Raw genomic sequence first — 24,472 nt, 5'->3', positions numbered from 1 at the left:
AGGCATTATACTGCCTTGTGAAATACATAACAAAATGTATACAATTGTTAATGTATACATCTTCAATTTCAAGTCTTTTAACTTTCCTTTATTATTTAAGACAAAGGGGGGTATTCAATTTTTTTTTCCCTGACGTGTTAAAAAAAAAAAAAAATCTCCCGCGGGCTATTGCCAGCAACAGCGACCATTTTGAGTTTGAGTTAGCGCAGCGGGAAAACTCATGCAATCCAACTGAAAAAATGGGAATGCTGCCCTTGCGCATTAAAAATTATGTTTGTGAGATTTTAGGGGAGTAAAGGAGTTTTAACGCTGTCATGTATAACACAAAAAAAGGTTTTGCATACATTGCCATACATTAGATTGCATTTCACATTATTAATATCTACATTACAGTACTTTCTTTTAGCACATTTGTTTATTGAACTATTTTTTACCATACAATCATCCATACTATGTCAAAACACATTACTACATTCATATTTGTACCAAAAACATACATAAATCTAATTAGTGATTTTATTTTTTTAATGGTTTTTTATTTCAATATTTTTTCACAACACACTTACAAAAGTTAGGCATTAGTGATAAAAATAAGTTTAACTTTTTTTCAACATTTTTACATTATTTCAAATACTTTTCAGGTTTTTTATTTTTAACACACCCTAATGAGGTGCGAGATAAAACAGCATATTTGCGTGTTTTACGCACCGCGTTAAAAAACAATTGAATAGCTTTTAACGTGGCTGCCTCTCGCACACCCTATACTTTCAATAGACCTTCTACTGGAGCGCGAGAGGACCGTTTCATGAAAAAAAGCGTAGCGTTAATCATGGAATTGAATTGCAGGTCAAGTTAACCCTCTCGAAAAAGATAATAAACAGCATTAAAATGACTTAACACGCTAAAAAAAAAACAACTCACTGACACCAAAGGGTGCATACACATCAAAATACCAGATTGCGAACCTATGTAAAAAATTCTGTTTAAAGCTGCTTTCCCACATACTACAAATATGCCCCATCCCCTTCCTGGAGTCCTGTTAGTTCCCTGGGCTCCATCTCACACCCCCAGGAGAAAAGCAGGCTGTAGGACACAGCCATCTAAAGTTACATAGAGTAGAAGGAAATGTCAAGCACTGCAAATGTTTTAGATAACGAACAAGCAAATAAACTGTCGGTGAGGGAGAGGAGGACGTGTGTCCTGTGCAGATGAGGAGTTTTTTGGGAGAACAATCATCCACCACCAGGATGAAGCTTGGTTATATTATGGGCCCCTGGGCAAAGCAGTGCACCAGGGCCCCTAGATATAGATATAGATGTATACAGATATAGAGAGATATAGATGTACTTGCTCAGTGACCCTTGAAGATTTTTTTTGCAGTTTTTTTTTCTTCTGCAGGTTTATTTATTCTCATTAAAAGCCGTGCCTCTGGGGCCCCCTTGCCCGTGGGGCCCCCGGGCACCTGCCCATCGTGCCCAATGGAAAAGATGGCCCTGGTTATATTACCGTACATGAGACATCTGTGAGTTCTACGAATGGTATTATCATTGCAGTACCCGACCTGACCGGTAGGGTATGTTAAACTAATTGCATTGCTGCAAGTGTTTTCATTTTATTTGGCAACCCAGTTACTGTTCAAGTAGTAAGATGTGATAAAGTACTGACTAAAGTAAAATCAATAACTATAAATGAATACTTTGGTTAGCATCATAACACTTCCTTCTCCAAAGCTGAATCAACATTAAACTGCATGCGTACTCCGATCCCGACCCCTGACGAGGAAATTACTTGCCATGCGCAAAGCCATATTTCAGTCCCCGGCGGCCATTTTATATTTGGGCAAAACGTCATTGACACGAATATTCCATTATCGAATAAATCCATTACAATATAACTCACGCTACACTTCGAGCACCATTAAACAAATAAGAGTGACTTCCATCGATTTCAAAGGCTAGAAAACGAAATCTATCACTTGTCGTCCAATAGAGTAATTTACACACCCGGCGGTGTGCAAGATGTCTGAACAGAAGTGTCTTGGATATAGGCACCATCCTGAGACGCCTCCGATTGGTGCCATGACTGAGAGACACTCCCTACAAGACGTCAGTAGGAAGTGATGTGGAAATATTTGGCAGGATCTGCCGGCTGATGAGTGCTGGGCAGTCACTCCATGTACAAGTAAGTCATGTTCTTACTCCTTTTATATGAGCTATTTAAGTATAAAATTAGTGATGTCCTATATGAAAATATGATAATCATGTAGTTTTGACCTGTATATAGTGATTGTTATACAAGTTTTCACTAACTCATGAGTGAGCTTTTGTAAGTCCTATGCCCTCTGTGAGCTATGTCCATCTAGCAGCTACTCTTGTATAAGTATAGGAAACTTATTAGGTGTACTCTATAACTTGTTAATTGAAAATAACCTCTCTGAAGTTTGTAAGTATCTGTTATTCATTCTCTAATGGAATGTACTAAACGGATGGTCACATAAAAGCCTGCAGTTTGCCTGCAGTTAATTGTTATGCCATTAGATGGCACTAATTTTTATTTTTTTATCTTATGCTTTCAATAGAGAAAAAGCAACACACAATACAGAAGCTCTCCTTTAAAATAATGTTTAAGTGTACAATATGTTTTGTAGTTGTAATTTACGCATTGTGCATTCCACTTTAATATACATACCTGTAGGTAAAAAATATTGTAATAAATTCTTACAAATAAAATTTTATGCACTGGTTTATTATAGCAAAACTGGTCTACCATTTGTATTCATGGAATTTTAAGCATAGAGATTTACACCTGCAGCTGTTTTCTATGTGTTTTCAGTGGGAAGATGCTATATCTTGCCCTAATATATGGCTTTATCTTACCCTAAAATATATATATCATTGTTCCATTGCTGAACAAGATTTTCAGTTTAATATGAAAATCTTGATCAACGAAGTAGTGTGTACCCAGCCTTAGCCATTAATAAATTAATTGCTTTGTATGTTAATTTAGCTTTTAATATGGGCTCTAAGATGATGATGCTGAAGAGAATATGCCAAATGCATTGTTATCCTTCAAAGATAATTAGAAGGTACCATTTGGCCAAAACCTAAATGTTTTAATCCATTTTCAGTACTTCACAAATAAGGATTTGAACCATCTGTTGTACTGTACTAGGTGGAGTCCCTGTTATCTCTGTAGCCTTTATCATTTGAACTTGGTGGCTTATCACTTGTACTGGCTTATCACTTGTGTAGATTTATCTGTCTTAAGATAATCAGACTCATGAAAGCAACTTTTGTAGCGATCTCTTTTATTAGTCTTTACAAAGCCACAGGGAGTATTGTTAACTATACTCTCCTCTATATATTTCTATTTGCATTTTAAATGCTACTTGTGAGCAAAGCATGGATAGTGAGGAATCTGATAGAATGCATTTTTATTGTTCTACTGAAATGTAAAAAAAAAAGTATAGAGTTTACAATAAAAAATATATTACTACATTGCAATATTGCACCCTAAGGAATGTTGTGTATATACAGGTTAGACCTACTCACTTATTATAATGTGTCTGGTCCAGGCATAAGACTCATCACCTATATTTATGGGTTAATGTATTTCATACTTTAAATTATATGGATGTTATAAGTCACTTGTTAGTCTTGCTTAGAGTCTATATAGGTTGATCGGGTGCTATTAAATTGACCTTAGTGTATGTCTGTTAGGGAATTTAGACTGTAAGCTCCAAGGGGGCAGGGACTGTTGTGAGTTCTCTGTACAGCGCTGCGGAATTAGTGGTGCTATATAGATTTTTTAGTTTGTAAATATGAAATGAAGAATAAAAGATACTGCAAGCAATCATACCGATCATCCCTTTTTAGTACATCCCTTCCTTAATCCACCTATTAGTCTGACAAGTAGTTCTAATATTCACTAACTCCTAATAATGTGGACAAGTACCCATTAAAAATGAAATTCATGCCTCAATTCTAGCCCCAACCTGTTCTGATCTTGATTCGGAACAAACTAGGAACTTGATCTACTGTACGTAAAGTTTACTCAATGATTTCTGAGAACTGACTTGGGGACAAGCTAACATTAGCTCAGCACGCTGTGTGTTTGTGTACGGCCAAGATTTTAGTAAACTTTGAAGGTTAATCAATATTGAGATCACTATGTGCTTAATGTTTTAATGCCTTGCTTAGTCTTTAAAGTAGTGTTTTAATTTATAGTATCAATATTTCTTAGGGAAAATGCTCCCTTCAATTTCGTAAGTTTAAAAGTGTTGATCTTCTACTATTGTTGCGTTTAAGATGGGAAAAAAAATATATAGCATGTGTGTTTTTAATAATGTGACAATTCTCAGAATTCTTGATTCATGTTTTTTGTTTATTTTTTTTTTCTTTCTGTACATTATTAATTTCACAGATCATGTTATAATATTACTGCTATAAACCAATAAAGTGAAAATGCAAAACGCAGGCACTAAATTGGAATAAAAGAACTCTGCACTGTTTTTTAGTACTAAGGATTTTTTTTCGCCTCCATAGATGTGGATTACTTCACGTACCTAACGAAACAATAATGTAATTGAGCATTAAATGATTAAAATACATTTAATTTGTTTTACAGTTCTGAAAAAACCATGAAGATCTCAAAACTGCCGTTTCTTTTGCTGATTGCGTTGTGCATCATGCTCTTCATCAGCTATGTCCGATGGAAACCCAATACCAATGAGGAAACGGAGAATGTTGTCAATAACTTACAGAATGAATTTGAAAGCGTGAGAGAGACTATTCCAAATGACATCCTTTATGGCATAATGTTTGATGCTGGGAGCACTGGCACACGAGTGCATGTATACAAATTTAAGAAAATATCCTCTGGTAAGATGCAGTTAAACACAGTCCAAGTATTTAGAAGATTGAAGGATATATCATGCTAATAATAATAATATTATTATTATTATTATTATTATTATTATTATTTTATTTTATATAGCGCCACTAATTCCGCAGTGCTGTACAGAGAACTCACTCTCATCAGTCCCTGCCCCATTGGGGCTTATAGTCTAAACTCCCTAACATATACACACACCCACAGGGAGACACAGACAGACAGATACAGACTATGGTCAGTTTGTTAGCAGCCAATTAACCTACCAGTATGTTTTTTGGAGTGTGGGAGGAAACCGGAGCACCCGGAGGAAACCCACGCAAACACGGGGAGAACATACAAACTCCACACAGATAAGGCCATGGTCGGGAATTGAACCCATGACCCCAGTGCTGTAAGGCAGAAGTGCTAACCACTTAGCCACCGTGCTGCTGTGTGCAAGCTTAAAGTAGCAATCCCACTTAGAATTATTTTCATTTTTTAAATTTTTTTATTAAATGACAAGTTAAGTATCTTTTAAGAATGCATCTCAAAGTTCTTTTTACTTGGTTATACTACAAATCATTATCTCCTTTTTCAAAAGCTCTGTTTTGCAAAAAAAAACAGCTGGCAGACAGTTAACTTGTCATTTAAAAGAAAAAAAAAATCTGTTGGTACCTTTTTAAGCATACATCTGAAAACCACTTTTCTTAACCATCCTCCTACAAAAAATTATCTACTTCCCACATTCTTGCCCACTCGTGACAAGTGTATGAGGGGGCGTGTTGTACAGTGACTCCGCCCCTATTATGAAATTTCGAAATTGACGGCATTGCGTAGCAGGGGGCTGGGCGATGCTAAATTGTGCCGTTATCACCGCCTTCACCACTACCCAGGAAGATGCCTACTCGTTGGGGGGTGGAGGGGGACGGGATTCCAGAAAGTAGGTAAGGATGCCTTTATCCAATGGCTTTCTGGTTGGCAAACAAAAAATAGCTGCCACATACAGTCGGTCTGCTACACAAATATAGGTTCACAGCTCTCAGCCTGATGGGGGGGGGGGGGGTCACAGTGCAGGAAAAGCACAGAGGGGCATTTCAAAGACTCTGCTCACTGCATGTATTAACAAAAATAAAATTAGGTGGTAAATGTCAAAAAAAACAACAACGAATTATGTTCATGGAATTGCTGCATTAATAGCTTAAAACACTTATATGCATAACTGGCTGTTTATGTTGCTTTTGTCTTGAACCTCTCCTATGGAAAAACACAGCCAGAATGCCGCTGGCAAGACTAGAACTCATTTATGCTTGGAGGCAAAACTTGCTCAACCCATAGCAAACAATAATCACCCTTGCTGTCTGCTAGACAGAAGAAACATAGTCGCTGTGTTACAGTGCACCTAAATGTGGTGTTTGTAAAAGCCTTATTAAAGACATCTTTACTGATGTTTGTAGTAGACACTCTCACAAAATATAATTAATGCTTTTCTGTATAATTAGTCCCCCCCCGATTAGATTATATAGGTGTAAATGTACTCTGTACATAGCTGCGGCATGTGGTAGTGCTATATAAACAATGATGATGCATGCTGTAACATGGGCTATATAATCATTAATTGTCTGCATTCGCCTAATCATTATTAATGCTATTATACATAGTTGATTCTTTACTCTGTGTTAAAAACTTCAGGTCACCTCACTCTCTGGGCAGTCCTAGAATAAATATAACCATTAATTAAATCATAATTGTGATCAATAATATGCAGTATAACTGGATTGAGTCTTGCCCACACACAGCTTTTAAAGGCAAGTATCCCCTAGCCAGGGCCGGATTAAGGGAATGGGCTAAGGGTACTGTGAGCCTGTCCCTAAGGGCTTACCTCCTTCCGATCTTCTGTCACTCCCTGTAGTGCTTTCGCGGCGTCGTGAGGGTGAGACTATGACTCCGTCTCACGCTCACAAGATCTCCTCAGTAAGGAGATTACTGCATGCCGCAGAAGCACTACAGTGACAGCAGGCAGCTAACGGCATAACATTTGCTGTTAGCTAACTGCCATTCTCCTTGACCAGCTGCAAGGCGGCGGCGCCCCCAACCTGATGAATGCCGGCGGGCTCCCCAGACGCCCGAGGCCCCTGGGCTCGGACATTAGCTGGCTAGTGGCTTTAGCTAGGGGCAGGGCCCAGGGGCCCGCCATCTGGAGGCCCCTTGGCCATGCCCCAAGCTAAAACCACTTTATTAGATACCTAGGGAATCGCATTACACATTGGACACTTGTTGTTTGTGTGTATAACAGTAGGAATTCTACCTGAAGACAAGAACAGAGATGGTAGAGGAAAAAGCAAACTTTTGAACATTTCAATATACAAGAAAATTAAAGGCAAAGTAATAATAAAAGGACGTCTTGTGAACCTGTGTATTTAAAGCAAAAGTAGATCTGTGATCATCTGTGAACTTTGTTTCTCTTCAGGTGCACCACATCTAGAGCATGAAATCTTTAAGGCTATAAAGCCAGGACTATCCGCGTATGCTGATGATCCAGACAAGGTAAGTGGACCACTTCGACAGATTTTTTTTCATGCAAGATTTGGTTTCATGTGTAACAATCTCTGATGGGTGAGTGCAGCAACCGTTCTGTTCCCCCTGGAACCCGACAAGGAGCCAGATGATAAGCAGGCAGTGTAAGCCCTGTGTTCTTGACACACTAGCGGTTATCATTGGTTTATATCAGGGGTGAACTTTTTTTCGGCCCACATTGGATGATTGTTCTTTGAAGGAACCGTAATAAAATGTTAACTTAAAAATGTGTAGAATTGTCCTTGCCATGGAACCCCTGGCGGCTAAAGTTAGAATGGATCAAAATGTGGTGGGGACGGTCATTGGTTCTCAACAGCATAACATTTGTTTGTTTGCTGACGATGTCTTTTTGTTTGTTTCAAACCCTGAGTCTTCCCTACCCGCCCTATCCCGCATTTTAGAAGAGTACTCAGCGGTATCTTATTATAAACTTAATACTACCAAATCGGAAGCTTTGGGGGTGGCCCTCACACAAGATACCTTGAAACTCCTTAAGTCTACATATAAATTTCATTGGTGTTCCCTCTCCATAACTTACTTAGGCATATGTATACCGTCTGACCATAACCTGACTATCCAACTTAATTACCAACCACTGTTAGGCTTGTTTGATAAACTCACAAAATCCTGGATTAACTTTGAGTTTTCCTGGGTGGGGAGAGTAGCAGCCGTAAAGATGATGCTCCTTCCAAAGATACTATACCTATTCCGTTGTATTCCTTATCTGGTGCCTATGTCTTTGCTTAAAAAATTCTATTCTATTGCATTTAAATTTATCTGGAGCAATAGACACCCCAAACTATCAAGAGATAAGATGTTTAGAGCTAAAGTAAAAGGTGGATTAGCTGCCCCATAACTAGAAACATATCAGTTTGCGGCTATCCTAGATCAGCTTAGGGATTGGCATGCCCCTCCTCAACTAAGGAAGCCTTGGGTTGACATTGAGCAACATAGTTTATTCCCATTCCCATTACTAGACCTGCTATGGTTAGACAAGCCAGTAGACCGAGCCCTTCACAGGCCCTGAGAAGTGTTAGAGACTCTCTCTCTGTCTGGGACAAGATGTTGATTCTCCTGCCAGATTTTCATCTCCCCTCCTCTAGCCTTTCTACAATTGCAGTGTCCCAACTGATTCCAGGTCTGCGCCTTGGCTTTTGGGACAGGCAGGGGGCTAGCCGGGTGCAGGACCTCATGGAGGGAGGTTCACTTCTCTCTTTTTCCCAAATTAAAGAGAGATATGATGTCCCAGTCCGTGACTTTTACAAGTACCTCCAAATTAGACATTGGGTGCATTCTCATCCCTCATTCCCTCCGGTCTTAAAACCGGCTCCCCCTGGTATTGTGTCATCTCTCTCTCCCACTTCTCATGCGGGAGGCATCTCAGTTTGGAACCGAGTCTTGATGGTTCCTGTGGACAGCAGAGATCTCTCGGTGCAGGGGATTTGGGAGAAAGAACTAAATTTAGATATTTCACCAGAGGTCTGGTCGAAAATCAATCAGAATATATACAAAATGTCAAAGTGTATCAACCATTCAGAAATGCTTATTAAAATGATTCACAGGATGTATCTCACGCCAGACAAACTGCATAAAATCTGTCCGTCAGAAACTAAGTACTGTTGGAGAAATTGTGGGGAAGTTGGTTCGCTTATACACGTTTTTTGGAACTGCCCTAAGCTACAACCTCTTTGGGTTGAAATTTTCCAGCTAATCACCCAGGTCACTAAGGATGATTTATCCCCATGTCCGGCTATGGTGCTTTTACACCTATATCCCCCTCATCTTCAGCGTCATAATCACTATGTGGCTGGGCACATTCTCATATCAGCCAGAGCCGCAATAGCCCAAAGCTGGAAATCCCCCTTGGCTCCATCTCTTACCAAAATCATCAGCAAAGTACAATACAGCTATGAGATGGAAACCATAGGCTTTAACTTTTCCTCAAGAGCTTCCTCACCCCTGGTTAAATGGTTCACATGGTACGAATTCTTTTCAAAGTATAGACCTGTGTCTTCCACCTAAATCTCCCATGATGTATACCCCTCTGGAGGGTAGATGTCCCGCTCTCAAAATGTGCCTTTACGGTTGATTGGGGTCATTACGGCCAGTCTCCGACTCCTGCCCCCCTGTCTGTCTCCCTCCTCCTCCCCATTGAAGTCTTTGTCTTATGTGTACTTGAATGTTTCCTGTGTTATTGTTTTTTGTTACTTTTTTGATGGTTTATGGGCAGTTCTGACTGATTTATTGGATCTACATTATGCACTGTACTCTGTGGTAACTGCTATGTTTGTTACATATTCGTTTACTAAAAACTTAATAAAAAACCTTTTGAGAAAAAAAAAAAATGTGTAGAATTTACTACAGGAGAAGAGAAACCTGTTTGTAGTGAATGACACTCTGCATTGTTAAAGTGCCCGTGGGGATAAAAGTAAGCACGTGTCATTAATTCTCTGGTCCCAGCCCTGCTGTTTGCATTATTATCTTCAGTCCACAGCCGCAGTGAGACCCAGAGCAATGCAGGACAGACCCAGGGACCAGTGATGCTGGGACAGAAGTACTAGTGTGGTAATCATGTCATGGGTCCCTCTGTACCTGTCCTGTGGACTGTGACAAATGTCCTTTCAGCCTCATGATGCCAGCGGGTTGTGCATTCATGGTCTACGTAGGTTACAGTGGGAAAGAAAAGGCAGATTTGCAGCTGTAATAACATCTAAAACTTAGGTGTGTTTTTAAATCGCTTTTTTTTTTTTTTTTTTTATTTGACCTGTGATTCAAGTTGCTGTTAATGACTTACAGTTGATCAGTGTGAAAAATATTATACTTTGCTTAAAAAGGAAAAAAAACAGCTATATTTAGCTAGTGCTTTGCTTATTTCTGGTCTTGCAGAACAAGTTTAGTTTGTATTGGGCTAGATGTGACCGTCATGCTTCCTTGTAATAAGCGATCACCCTTTAGTCATATCCTGAAACATAATGATCTTGTGTACATATTACAGTAAAGTAGCTCTGGCAGCCCTGGAAATCTGTATGTATACAGTGCATATTTCTTCACTGGCCTCTAAACAGTCATATTGTAATTAAATCTCATCATATGACTTAATACTGTGATCTTTCCCACAGAGGGAAAGCTACAAATGATCAATGTTGGGAAATCCTGTAGTGCACTGCCTAAATCACAGGGTATGGCGGACTTTACTATATAATATGTGCTTCATAGCCTATTGGTGTTTCTTTTCATTGTACCTTAGGTTGTAGAATAACTTCTGTATTTCTCCTCTACACTGTGGCCCCTTAAACATAAACTTGTCCTGTCCGGAAACCACTGTTTGTACAGGTGATGTAGAGGGATAGCTGTGTGATCGATCAGTCTGTCACACAGTGGAGCTGGCTTATTTGTTGTATGGAACGTGGGTCTCTTATTTGACTTGATTTTCTGATTGGGATGAATTTAAGTCATACCAGCGCTCTCTCCAGCAATGTCACGGAGACTCCTGAATTTCTGGTAGGTCTCCCAGGAGAGTAGCCACCCTCCTGTGTCCAGCCCACTTCCTAGTGAAGTAGGTGGGACGGAGGCCTCAACGACGCGTTTCGCATCATTTTAGCCTTGAGCCTCAATGAATTTATTGCGGCTTTGCCCAACGCGTGTGTGTGTGTGTTGACTCATGATGTTCTCCATTGAACTTGTGGTGAAAAAAAATCAAAAACTTACACATTTGTGCTATGTGCTTTCATCATGATTTATTTACAATGTGCCACTAATTCTGCAGCACTGTACAGAGAACTCTCTCACATCAGTCCCTGCCCTAATAGAGCTTACAGTCTAAATTCTCTAACACTCATACGAACAGACTAGGGTCAATTTGATAGTAGCCAATTAACCTACTAGTATGTTTTTTGTTTTGGTTTTTTGGAGTGTGGAAGGAAACTGGAGGAAACCCACACAAACACAGGGAGAACATACAAACTCCACACAGATAAGGCCATGGTCAGGAATCAAACTCGTGACCCTAGTGCTGTGAGGCAGAAGTGCTAGCCACTAAGCCACCGTGCTGCCCCACTCTTAGGTGTATTCTTAGTCAAACATTTCACTATCTTTCTCTGTTTAATGCTTTCAGTGTGCTGCAGGAATAAATGAATTGCTGGATATTGCAATAGAAGAAATACCGGAGAGCCTCTGGAGGTCTACTCCACTGGTCCTCAAAGCCACGGCTGGGTTACGGCTTTTATCAGAAGAGAAGGCACAGAAGCTGCTAGACACGGTAATATGTTACATAATAATGGATTTAGGCATGTTTACATAGACAGCTGTATGAAAACGGAAGTTGTTTGCCATATATTATGAGCAGATCTAGGTGATGAGATCAAATTTTGCTGCAGATTTATTGACTAATAATGGAGCTGCACTACCATCCAGGAAATACAAACTCTCTCAGATGAGGCTGAAAATCTGGTAAAGTAGAATGAAGTGACCAATCAGAAGTGCTTACTCTCCTCATCCAGACCATTTAGAAAGGTTTGTCCTGTATTACAGAACCAACAGGGCTGACTGTAGCTGCCCCTGGGGATCCGATATGGGGAGCTTAGTAAAGCTGCGCCACCAACTTGTAATATATTTTATTTTGTGTCTGTGGAAAAGTTTACAGTGTTTTGTATACACCAATCTAAAAAATAAATGGCTAGAACAAAAATAGTAATCAATCCCAGCGCACAACACTGTTAACAAATTAGGTCCTGGAGATAGGTAATAAAGGGTTTATAACTCAAATGTTATTACTGGACTCTCTAATATAGCTTTTTTTCAGTAATTATCAGTGAGCATTTATGTGGGACAATTTTATATTCTTTTATATATGCACTAGCTATTTGGAATTGTAATGACATTAAATTGTAAACATTGTATCTATGATACTTAATCTTAACGGGATTAACTGGTAATTTTAATAGATGCTAAACATCTGCATTAATTGTCAATGGCACAATTAGGCCAACTCTTCAGTTGACGCTTCCATAATTCTTACATGAGTCATACCTTCACTTGGTCATATTAACGTATCTGCACAAATACCTTATGGATTTGGTCATTGAGTTTGTCTCGCGACTAATTGAGTCATCTGTTATTTACCTAGATTTTATGAGTAAAATTAACAGGAAAGAAACCGGATGTATCTACAAAATGAAAACTTTACGTCCAAAAGGGTTGAATGTAGATTTTGATATAAAACTGGTGCTAGGTAAATAACAGATGACGATCAATTAGTCATGAGACAAACTCTATGACCAAATCCAAAGGTATTTGTGCAAATATGTCAATATGACTAAGTGAATGTATGACTAGTGTAAGAATTATGGAAGTGTCCACTGAAGTCTACCTTTTGGGCTAATTTGTGCCATCAATAATAATACTATGGTATACTAATAATAAGCAGTATGTTTAGCATCTATTAAAATGACAGATCGTGGAACGGACCTGTTCCAGATTGTAGGTAAGGCCTGCACTCCTCCTTCTGGTGAAAGACAGCAGGTAATGGGGGACTTATGAGCACATAGTTATATTGTTATCTTTCCTTACTCTAGATTACCTCCTATGATGGAAAAGTGATACTTTTAAAAGGAGATCAGTGTATGCAATTACAGGAATATTGCATCAGTTTTATTGGAAAAGATGTTGAGAATTTACATAAAGTTTGATGTCATAGATAATTGTATATTATATATTTGATCTGTATAAAAATAAATCTGGAAGATTTAAATTTCAACAAATCTTTGGAATGTTTGTTTTTTAAAAAAAAAAAAAAAAAAAAAATGATCTATCAATTCCCACAAATAAGGATAACTGTCAGATAATAAATGCTCTAAGCAGTGTTGTGCGTTGGGTTTGATTACGATATTTCAGAGAATAAAGGTCTATAAATGCTCTATATCCCAAGCAGCACACACAGTCTTGCACTCTCCAAATTAGCTTTTATAAGTTTAAACTAGAACAAAAATTATAAAATCTACATTTTCCTTTTATTTTTAGGTAACAGACATTTTTCAATCATCTCCTTTTCTTGTTGGAAAAGATAGTGTTTCTATCATGAATGGTACCGATGAAGGTCAGTAATTCAGCACACTTATCTAATGTCCAGCATGTTTGTTGTAATAAATAATGGACCAGAGGGTCATTGTGCGGCTTCATAGACTCATCAGAAAGTCCCCCACTGTAGAACACTTTGCCAACTCATTTTCATTTGCCCATAATGTTAGTTTTTATTTTTAAGTCTTTAGTAACATGGAATATAGAATACAAACAGTATAGACCACATTACAAATCACAAATGTTAATAAGTTTATTTTTATTTTTTATGTTTTTGTTTTATTTTCCCCAGGAATATTTGCTTGGATCACTGTAAACTTTTTAACTGGTAAGTATTGCTGATTGTGTTTATTAAAGACTGACTTCACCTCTTGTGGATCTGCCTCATGTATACTTGTAACGCCAATGGCTACGTACCCATTGGTGTTACAAGATGTGTTAACATCCATTTTAATGTAAGCTAAGTACATGTAAATGGATGAGAAAACAAATATTGTACTTCTAAGAAGACTAAATATTTGCCTTTTATATACATGTTGGTGTTCTCATCCCCCCCCCCCCCTTTACAGCTTCAGTATTACTACATGAATTAGAATACAGGCAAGATGTTAAAATGCGCAGAATTCGCCCTCAGTGCAGCAATCTCTCAGGAGTGAAACAGTGCAAAATAACAAAATATATTCAATATCAAGGTGTATGTACTAATTACAGTTACACTTACAAAATGTTTGTCTGCCTTTCAGAGTGTGTGTGTGTATCTGACTAGTTTCTTATACAGCATAATAAGCTCATTGTGTAAGGAATTTCAGGTATTAGGAATTGTATTGTTATGATGTTTGTGGATGATGCGGTTGAGTCAGAAGTTATTTGCCTGTTGTATAAAGAAGGATATATATAAATTATAATGTCTTGTGTTAATAGGGAGTTTAACAAATCCTTCTGAAAAGCTGTCTGGAATGCTGGATCTTGGCGGTGGATCAACACAAATCACCTTCTATCCCTATGATAAGGTACGTGTGTGCCACATACTGAAATAAATGTCCTACACAAAATCCTTCTATGATCTGGTGCAAAGGAAACATTTGGTGTTTCGCATAGTAAAGAGAATATCGCTGTATTTCTGGTTCAGTTTAGAAAATGAACAAAAATCTCGTTGGTTTGCAGCAAAAGCCATCTTTGTGGCAGTTCTCGGAAGCTTCCGCATAGTGTTGGGAACATGTAAGGGGGCGGTCCACTCAGACCTTGTTATATTTACAGGTTACTCCCAAATGATAAAGCCATGGTGGTCACATGTGTGGGATGCCCACCGTTCTAGGGAAAAGTAACCCCTGACTCTGTCAGGTAGAAATACTATCTGTGTACAATGATTCATTGTGTGTGTGTTTTTTTTTATTTCTCCAATGGGGCATGGACTGATGTGAGTGAGTTCTCTGTACAGCGCTGCGGAATTAGTGGCACTATATAAATAAATGGTGATGATGATAATACGGATTATATTATAGTGACGGAAGCAAAAACACTACTTATAAACAGGATGTTTCCTGATTAAAGATTTGCTCACAATGTGTCTAATATATCTGTACCTAACAATACAAGGCCCTTGATTTGACAGGACTGACATTTCTTGTGTGTGATGTTTTCTGTGTGGATTTAATTTCCACCAATAAAGTAAATTGTGTTCTCTTTATAAACAGCGCACGTTTCCCAGTGCACCACCTGGATATATCACCAACTTTGATCTGTTTAACAACACGTACCACCTGTATTCACACAGGTAAGCTGTGATCTATCTCTCCAGCCTTTTCTAAACATGTAGCTGTGATGTTTCATTGTTCACAGAAGCACTCTGACTTTTCTTTCTATAATCTTCTTTATCATGTTTTATACAGATGGTTTAAAAGCTATTTTAATGTGCAAAAAAGAAGAAACAAATGTGGGTTACATATGTCTAACTTTCTTACAATACAGAGACAACACGTCAGATTCTTCTGTTTGCTTATGTCTTCTTCCTGCACATAAAAGCAGCCTTTCCTCCTCTTTCCAAGCTTGTCCTTTATGTTGGGGAGTAGCATTGAGTATTCTCTTAGTAATGGCTGTTGTATTCTATTCTAAGCTAATTTATTGATAATCCCTCTCATCCCAAGAAAGAAAAGCCATTTTGAGCAGTCACTGAGATTTACATATAATGTTATAACAAATGGGTTTCACACTGCCCTATGTGAAATGACCAATTTATTTTTCTTTTTTTTTTCTCTCCGTTCAGTTACCTTGGACTTGGTTTAATGTCGGCAAGACTGCAGATTATGGGAGGAGTAGAAGGAACGCCTTGTGAGTGTTTATTTGTAGAGCTGGCTCTTCATAGGATTTTTCATTTGAATCATTGCTGGACACCGATACCGTTGGGTACAGGCTGTGGCACTAGGAGGTTGGGTACTAAAGTGTATTCTCCCAAGATCCCCAGTCTTATGCATTTTAGTTCAGCCTCATTGGAGCTCATGAGCATATAGCACTTCAGTGCAGTTTGACTGTACAGACATCTGAGGCATCTTAATAATTGATTCCTGTGCCGACACTCTTCACGTCTTAATACTGTATGCAGTGTTTCCAGCATTGTGGCATGAGGATCAATGATTCAGATGTATGCACAGACCACTATCATACTGCACCATGTGTAAAATAAATTGAAGAGCTGATCTGTGAATGAAACCTTAGGAGAATGGACATGTATTGTATTGTATTGTTTGCATAGAGGTGGTATTAGGAGCCAACATAAAACACCTCCCTCCATATTTACTCCCCACACTCCTCCTTATCATAAATGACCTCTAGGTGAGGAATAAATCATAATAGTTATGATAACATTCATTTACTTTCTACATAATGGTAATAAGCAGCTTTGAGTGATTATGAGAGAGAAGCAATATCCATGTTCTGCTTTGTAGAAAAAACTATCTGTGCAAGGGGTTAAGGGTGGAGGATAAAGTGTAGTTTTTACTGCAGACTCACGCTTTCAATGAAACGTCATTGTTCCATGTCTAACACTGCTCAGTTATTAGGTAAGGGAGACGGGCTGGTGTCCTAAGTCCAGGCAACTGGGCATCAGGACCTTTTACACCTCAGAGCACTAAGGCTTCAGCCTAATATTACCAGTTTTTATGGGGGTAATAAAATCGCCACTTGCATGGTTCAGCAAATACTATAGGGTGCAAGTTCAGGCAGGAGGAGGCACTTGTTGCCAACCTGTCTCATCTCAATGTTTTACATGACACAATAGGATTTCTATAAATGGCTTTTATTTGCTTTCGCAGTTTGCTGCAAATTTATTTTTTATTTCATTTAATTTTTAATCTGTTCACACAGTACAGCCAGATGGAGCGCTGGTAACAGACTGTATAACGCCAGGCTACATGACTGAGTTTAAACAAGCAGGAATAACTTACAAGGTGAAAGGACAGAACTATGGTAGGTGTGCTCCATCTCTGAATGTAAGGTTTCTATTCTAACAATAATTGACTATAAAATAGTAGTACTGAAACATTTGGGGCACATTTTAAGATTTCATTCAACTGTTACATTCAGACTGTCTTGCCGCTCCCAGTGTTGACAAAATTATTTCTTACTTTCTACTTGAAAACCTAAGGTAAGGGGCCAAAGGGTAGACGTATCAAGCTGCGAGTTTCCGGCTAGTTTGAAGAGTGGAGATGTTGCCTATAGCACCCAATCAGATTCTAGCTATCATTTTGTAGAATGTGCTAAATAAATGATAGCTAGAATCTGATTGGTTGCTATAGGCAATGTCTCCACTCTTCAAACCTGCCAGAAACCTGCAGCTTGATAAATTTACCTCCAATACTTTTTTCCAAAGCCCACCTTCAAGGCTTTGCACTTATTGGGGGGGAAATAGCCACAGTAGCTATTCTGTTAATGAGAGATGATCCTTGTCCACACAGATCATCGGGTTGTCACCTAGATTCATAAAACTACCCAACAGGGAACACTCTCTGTTTAGAAGTCTGGCTTCTAACTGGCACTGACGTTCTAACCATCATTATACATATTTTGGTTTGGTTTTTGTTATAATTGTGTGGGGGGTTTTTTCTCTTCCTGCAGAAACTTCTTTGTATGACTCGTGTTATAGAAGAGTAGCAAGTGTGCTAAATGGCAAAGTAAGCCATGCCAAAGAAGTAGCCAGTCTGTTCATTTATGCCTTTTCCTATTACTTTGATCGGGCTGAAGATACAAATTTGATAGGTAAGTGATTGTATAAGTTTTTTTTTTTTTTTTTTACCAGGGGTAGCCTACTGGACAAGTTTGAATCAGAACTCTGGGTACCCAATGTCACGAAGGCTGCCAATTTGAGGGCTAAATAATATTCACCCTAAAGCAGTTAGTGAAACGCGTGTTAGAGGAGCACACACCTTATGAGTGGTTAAGTTGGCTAGTTTGTTCAATCTTCGGCTTAAACAGCATGTTGTATAAGACGGAATCAAATCAATTTGGCTAATAAACTATGAGAAAATCTAATTAGAAAGTCCAGATACATCAAATAAAGTGTTGTGCCACAAGTGTGCACTATAAATGGTGCCCTCAACAAGCAGCATTCATAAATTCATTTTGCCCCCCATAAGATAATTATTAATTGTGCCCCTTTAATCAATACATTTATTAATTGTGCCTTCTCTTATGCATGCAGTTTTTACCCCTTTGTAGTTTTATCACTTTTGGGGTATACAAGCAGAGCAACAATTTCAATAATTCTCTACTTCTGTCACAAGCTCTCTCCACTCTGTCTAACTGTTTGGGTCCCTAAAGGCTCTGTTCTTGGACCTCTGGTTTTCTTTTTTTATACCATCTTTTCTCTGTGAACTAATATGCCCCTTTAGCCTCTATGCAGAGGGCACCCAAATATACCTCTCTCCGACCCTTATCCTTTTTTTTTTTTTTTATCCCACTTTTCCAACTGTCTCTTTTTGGATGTCCAATACTACCTAAAGCTCAACCTTTTTATTTAAAAGGAAACTCCTCTTCCCTATTTTGGTGTCATTACCCCTCCTGGTTGAAATCTCCATTTCCTCTGGTCCACAAACATGTTGGCTTGGTGTCATCCTTAACTCTGCCCCCAGCTGTATTTTACTTGTCCAGTCACTTGCAATGACTCGTCGCACCCTTCTTTGAAACAATGTCCATTTCTCACACATTACCGTTATTCAATTTCTCATTACCTTTTCTCCTCCCCTTTATATATGTCTGACCTCGTCACAAGACACCTTGCTCTTCCCATGATAACCACTTCTCTCTACTGCCTCTAAGACTTCTCCTGTGCTGCTCCCCACTTATGGAACTTTCTAACCTGACTGACCAGACTCTCCCCCAACCTCTACTGTTTCAATCATTCTGTCAAAACCCACCTCTCCACTGTAACCTATTCTAGCCCCCATCTGATACTACTCCCTGTGCGTATTGTTCTACTGGATATAGCCGCATTAGCTGCTTTTGTGTCTGCATTGTTCTCTCCTAGACTGTAAGCTGTTGCAAGCAGGATCCCTCTCTCATGTTTTCACCTCCTTCATTAACTGTGAATGTAATTGTTCTGTTTATCCAAGTATGATTTGTTATTCTTACTGCCTTGCACTGCAGAGGTTTTTGATGTCTTATAAATAAATAATGATGGTAATATAGAAATTTGTTTTGTTTAAGATCCAAGTGTTGGTGGTTTTGTAAGGGTTACAAACTTTGAAACGGCAGCCAAAAAAGGTGAGATATTTTTAAATCCTGATGAGGGCATTATTTATAAACGAGATCCAAAAGCAACTTTACTTTTACAAAAAAAAAAAAATTAAGAGCATACATAATAAAGTTATATATTTAATGCATTAACTGTGTGTAATCTTTTATACATACTTTTTAATTTATTTTCTTTCACATGATCATGTGCATTTCAGCATCTGTGGCCAAGTGCTAATTAGTAGACTAACACGTATTAGAAGGCAAACTTGTAATTCTAAACACAAAACGCTCATGCTGCACTGCCCAACTTTGTCCAATTGTGGCTTTGTATATTAATGAAGGGGTGGCTGATATAGATCATTCAGTAAAGAAACAATAACTCTGCTGCTCCTTTTGAACACAGCCCCTTAATCCTAAGAGTTTGTCCACAAGTTTTCTATGCATTCCACATGGAAAGCAACCCAAGAACACAGCTGGGGAAACAATACAGCATAGAGATGTGGTGGTTGATTGGCTGTCTGCATGGACAGCCATGATAGTTGTAGCATTGATGAGACCATGAAAAAAAAATATACCTACATCCTCTCCATAGAGATCAGTTTAACTCCGTATTAATTTCTCTAAGATGCATTCAGCAAGTGGATAAATGTAGCTTAAGTTTGCTGAAGCCATGCATACAGATTCTTTTTTTTAGGGATGATGGTGTTACAATTAGTTAGCTATTTGTAGGCAGTCTCCGACTGATGGTGAGTTCAAGCCAAGGTGAAGGGAGATCCTCTAGTCCTCTAGACCTGCCACTGTGGTTCAGTGCTAGACGCCGATATCCTCAAATGAATGATGGAATTAAAATAGAACAAGTATTGATCATAGTTCAAAAAACATGCAGACAAGCTTGCATTGATAATCCTGTTTCAGACAGGGACTCATGTTCTAAAAGTAGTCCATGGCACGCAAGCAGATCAGGGGGTAAATGTATGAACATGCGGGTTCTTCAACACCCGCGTGTTTGGCGATTTAAACTTCAAGCAGCGCTGCATTGTAGAGGGAAGTTTCCCTTTACAATGCAGCGCCGCTTGAAATTTAATCGCTGAACACACAAGTGTTGAAGAACCCGCATGTTCATACATTTACCCCCTGGTGTCTTCAGGAAACAAATCGTACGATTTAGACAGACCCCTATATTTTTTATCTGAAACCCAGTAAGACTTGCACTAGCTTCCAAACAAGCCACACATTAAGATCAAAATTACAGTTTTTGGCTATAAAGACATCTTTAGTATTTGATCTTCAGTTCTATGATTTCCACTCTGTTGAACAGGTGCATGCGCACAGCACATTATCAATAACAGTTCACACTTCTAACCTGTTAAATCCAACCAGCACATAGCAGTTGTGTAGGTCTTAGATTGTTCCAGCATGTATCACCAAATACAGTAATGTCCTTCATTCACATGGTGGCAATTCCCCTGTTTAAATATACATACAAGGAGGTTAAAGGATGCCCTAGATTTTGGAATAAGTTACCAGCAATCCCATAAAACATGATCTCAGTTCCAAAACACTGTACATCTCCAATTAAATACTGTTTAGTTTTGCTATGTAGGTAGTTTTTTTTTTTCAGGAGAATGTATCAGTATATATTATGATGGTCATAAAGGGATAAACTGAACAAAATATCCGATCTATCATCAGAGCACAATTCTAAATTTTGAAAGTCTCAAGTCTTGTTTTATAATTTACATTTAGTACAGGATTAGGGTTGGTGGTGGGGTTTTTTTGTTTTATTTCGAATTTTACTTTCAGTACACATCTCCATGCCTTTCTAGAGGTTCTGAATGTCAACTTTTTTTTTTTTTTCCTCTTTCTTTCCTAATAAACTACAATGGAACATGCTCTAGAACAATGTATAAAACAGATATTATTATTTTTATTTTTTTCAAATGTAGAATGTACAAGTATAGAAAAGACAGCTGGAAACAATCCATTCCTCTGTATGGATCTGACCTATATAACTTGTCTTCTTCAGGAGTTGGGTTTTCCAAAAGACAAACGGCTAAAGGTAATTTCTGAGTGCTGAAAGGATTTCAATTACTTCATATGTTTATTTGATTGTCTTCTACCACTTTGTTCTCTTTTATTCCAAAAGAGGTTTTTTTTTTAACCATAATATAAAACATATCTGCTCCAGTATGTATAAAGGGGTCTTTTCACAAAACATTTCTGCAAAACAAGTTCTTTATCTTGTACATCTGTGGTACAGGGCAGAGATCTACAGTAGTTTCTTTAAACTTGTGTTTTTGTCTCCACAGCTTGTTAAGAAAATAAATGATGTAGAAACCAGCTGGGCCCTGGGAGCGACGTTTTATTACATGAATTTAATGAAGAGTAATGCATAGAACTATGGGATGGAACAAAAAATGTGAAGATGAATTTTCTGGAAAAAACACTTGACCTGTTTCTGATTATATTATCAGAGACTTTGCCATAATTTATGCCATGTTTACACAGTGATGGGTCGGCGTGTTCATTCATGTTTTTTATTTTGTTTTTAAGCTGATGTAGCCTCTTTACAACGTACTGTGATCTATTTACCTTGTAAGTCATTTTACATTGTCTTTATTTGTACATACAAATCATGTTGCACTCTTATTTAAGTAAACTCAAAACTGGCCTTTTTATTCTCCCTATTCCCCCATTAAGCCTCCTCCTTCTACTCTCACTCATTCTATGCCCTACCGGTTCCTTTATTTCTGTATTGTGTAAGTACCATCGCTCATTATTGGAATATTCTCCAAGGTGAATGTGTGATATGAGGATTTTGTCTATATCAGACTTAAAGTGGGGTCTTTATCATTATGTGGGCTAAAGTAGTATTAAGCCTATTGATTCACTAGGAACTATTGATTTTATGGAGCACTGCACCATCTGGCTCAGTGGTAGGCTGTATTCTCATTAATATTGGTTTGCCCACAACATGACTGCTTCCACTGTGTGTAGGTGAACAGTACATGTTCCCAAGCCTGTGGCTGTAAAATATTGCACAAGATACTGAATACTGGCAATGTATTTTGAGACCTCAAACGGAAATGCAACAATGATTATTTAGTAACTGAGCCTAGGCACAAGCTGTACATTTTGGAAACCAATCAGTCATTTTCTATTATCTGTACAAATGGCAATAGCCTGAAAGTAGATATTAGGTTGAATGCTATCAGGTAGAACACATACTTGCATCTTCAGATAATCCTAGAAGTGTGTCTGGTATCTGCATACTATTGAAAAGTTACTACTTAAGTCTTTTCTCAAAAAAAAAAAAAAAAATGTTCCTCTCTGCAGTATGGTCACCAGCGGTTTGTGAAGTTTTACAGTGTAAAAACTTTTATTTCTAAAAATCCTTTTTTTTTTTTTTTAGGCATTTTCCAGTGTAAATGATTTTCAAAATGCAGTATTGGGTGTATCTGTTCACCGTAGCTCAGTCGGCAGTGATCTAAGCTAAATCTCTCTCTCGCTAAATGAGTTGTAAATAACTACTATTTATTTTGGAATGACCAAACTTCATTGTCTTGAAAATGTCACCTTGATTGTCCTATTTTAGCTCTATCCTCCTATTGTTAGAGGAGAAGTCTGGTATGCAAATTAAACAAATATCATCTGTACTTTCTCCTGTAACTTTAGGTACACAAATGCAGTGATTCTTCCAGTATCATTCAGATAACTGGGTACACACTACAGACAATTTCTCCTGATGCGATATCGTTAACGATTTTACCAACAATTGAAATTCCCATTCAGCATGCCGATTCTGGTGTTCACACTCTACACATTTTACAGATTTACCTTCAGATCTGTTCTTTATCTGTCCATAACTATCAGTTGAAAAAATTGTGTCCCTGTAAACTCTATGGAGATCTGGTCGGGAGTGCATACACCCTGAAGAACCGGAACAACATCGCTGAATGAGATTTTTAGTCTGTTTATAAAATCAAATGATACAATGTGCTTTGTAATGATATTCGTTCATCCTTTGAGTGTACACAATAATACAATATCTGGCTGAACGGTCGTTTATCGTGTGATTGGCCTGATAATCGGGTGAAAAACCTGTAGTGTGTACCCAGCCTAAGTCAAATTGAATTTATGCTTCTTACAATGGGTTATTCACATTAAAGAACCACTTTATCAGAGAGCCTGGGGTCCTGTATAGTGTGTTGGATTTTTTTTGGTTTTGTTTTTTTGTTTTTTTGTTTTTTTGTTTTTTTTAGGGGTAGGGGGGGGGGTTATTGTTGCTCTTGTAACTAGAACATAACACTTACTGATTTATGTTTAGTCTTTGTATCCTGTACTAAACAATGCTGCTTACCACCAAAATAAAAGTTTACTTGTAAACTGGTGTAAACAAGGCTGGAGATGGAGGGTTGGTAAGTGAAAAGGGTTTAAATGTAAAATGTTGCATAACCATATTAATTTGATAACTTGTTATGGCTTAGGCTTAAGGGTATTCATCAAAACTGAAATAAATCCTTGCAAGTAGTCTTTTTATTTTGCCTTTATTAGTAAAGCTGGCAACACGTGCTCCAATATTGGGTATACTTGAAAATGTCCTCTTTGGTGGCCCCAACCTGGTCCGATAGTGATCTGGCTTAAGAACTGAAGTGACAAATTCCATCCAAATTTGTGGCCAATTTGGGGAGAGAATGGATTGTCCCTTGTGTAGCCGGCTTAATGCTACCTACATACGTTGCATTTTGATTCAATCCAATTGTTCTTTATCACTGTAAAGAATCTGCATTCTATGTACTGTGATAAGATGTAAATGGTGAAATCGATCAGTAATGTTCAGAGGAACGTTATTAATCCAAAATGTATCACTATGAAGTGTTATGTTTAAAATTAAAGTCTAACAATTTCCCCCATGTTTGCTCTTAAAATGGTCTGAAGTCTAATGCTGCTGGTATAGCATCTCTCACTACCTCATATAACTTCTTATTTATCATTATACTTGCTGCAAATGAAACCAGTGACCATTTCTTATTGTGTGCCTGCTGGGTGGACAGTTTAGGTGCCACATTCTGTAAGATATTGAACATCTGCAAAAGGGCAGATTCTCTCAATGTGGCAGTGGCTGCATATTGCAAAACTTGTCATAATTTCACCCTTGCAAAAGTGTAGAAATATATTTAATAAAAGTTAATAAACAGGTGAGTTTTGTGAAAGTAAAACATTT

General features: G+C 38.1%; 1 protein-coding gene across 1 annotated transcript; it reads left to right on the top strand.

The window, feature by feature from the left end:
• Nucleotides 1-2,087: 2,087 nt before the first annotated feature.
• ENTPD6 (ectonucleoside triphosphate diphosphohydrolase 6) lies at nucleotides 2,088-23,477 on the top strand. Its single transcript, XM_075203775.1, has 14 exons — nucleotides 2,088-2,181; nucleotides 4,627-4,880; nucleotides 7,340-7,416; nucleotides 11,561-11,704; nucleotides 13,465-13,540; nucleotides 13,814-13,849; nucleotides 14,443-14,531; nucleotides 15,216-15,295; nucleotides 15,785-15,849; nucleotides 16,882-16,983; nucleotides 17,632-17,772; nucleotides 19,219-19,275; nucleotides 21,195-21,307; nucleotides 21,558-23,477. Exons 1-14 carry the CDS (start codon nucleotides 2,174-2,176, stop codon nucleotides 21,642-21,644), a joined length of 1,329 nt encoding a protein of 442 aa, XP_075059876.1. The 5' UTR covers nucleotides 2,088-2,173; the 3' UTR covers nucleotides 21,645-23,477.
• The last annotated feature ends 995 nt before the right edge of the window (nucleotides 23,478-24,472 follow it).

Source organism: Mixophyes fleayi, chromosome 3 (genome assembly GCF_038048845.1).
Source record: "Mixophyes fleayi isolate aMixFle1 chromosome 3, aMixFle1.hap1, whole genome shotgun sequence".
Taxonomy (NCBI): Eukaryota; Metazoa; Chordata; class Amphibia; order Anura; family Limnodynastidae; genus Mixophyes; species Mixophyes fleayi.
Note: the sequence above shows the minus strand (reverse complement) of the source record. Positions and strands in the feature narration are given on the sequence as shown.